The 816-nt window shown below is 48.2% G+C and overlaps 1 protein-coding gene across 1 annotated transcript; it reads right to left on the bottom strand.

The window, feature by feature from the left end:
* On the bottom strand, positions 1-816 carry Tsp_15344 (conserved hypothetical protein; the record flags this gene model as incomplete). The annotated part of the gene is made up of 3 exons (XM_003365985.1): positions 1-282; positions 381-468; positions 719-816. Coding segments are annotated over 3 exons (468 nt in total), but the record flags the coding sequence as incomplete, so codon positions are not given.

The following is an 816-nucleotide window of genomic DNA, read 5'->3' as shown; positions in this document are numbered from 1 at the left end:
TGTGGTGGATTCACTAGCCCTGAAAATGGATAGCGTTTGAGCTCCAGGCCCATACCTGACCGTCTCAATTACGCACTTTTTTTTCGGAAAAGGTGTAATGAACGTTGAGACGGGTAGGAAGGTCGCGACAGTGTTGCTTTGAAGAGTTTTGAGCGTGAGCTCGCTCGGAGCCGCTGTTGGTGCAGATCTTGGTGGTAGTAGCAAATATTCAAGTGAGAACCTTGAAGGCTGAAGTGGAGCAAGGTTCCATGTGAACAGCAGTTGGACATGGGTCAGTCGATCCTAAGAAAACGGCGAAAGCTTGTTCGAATTTGCGACATGAATTGTAAGACTGAATAATTATTTGTGTGTGTGTGTGGTGGAGGCGATTGTGTCGTCACCAGTTGTTGTTGTGTGCAGTTGTCGTATGTTTTCGAAAGGGAATCCGGTTGATATTCCGGAACCGAGTAACGGAGACAAAGAGTAGCGCTTTAATCTCTCTGTGGGGTTGGCGTTCAACTCAATCGCGCGGTAACGCAAGCGAACTCGGAAAATGACCGTCGTGAGTTTCGAAAAGAGTTTTCTTTTCTTTTTAAGGGACGCATTCCCTGGAACCGGGTTGTCCGGAGATAGGGATTCTGGTATCCATAAAACGCCGACTTTTTCACGGTGTTCGGAGCGCTCTCGTCGGTACGTGAAAATCCGAGCGACGCCTGGTAAATCTCGTACTTGGTCGTACTGATATCCGCAGCAGTCTCCAAGTGAATAGCCTCTGGCGATAGAATATGTAGGTAAGGAAGTCGCAAACGGTCGTACTTCGGAACAGGATGCTCTAAG

This window comes from Trichinella spiralis (genome assembly GCF_000181795.1).
Source record: "Trichinella spiralis strain ISS 195 chromosome Unknown Scfld6774, whole genome shotgun sequence".
Classification (NCBI taxonomy): domain Eukaryota; kingdom Metazoa; phylum Nematoda; class Enoplea; order Trichinellida; family Trichinellidae; genus Trichinella; species Trichinella spiralis.
This window is presented reverse-complemented; position numbering and strand designations above follow the sequence as displayed.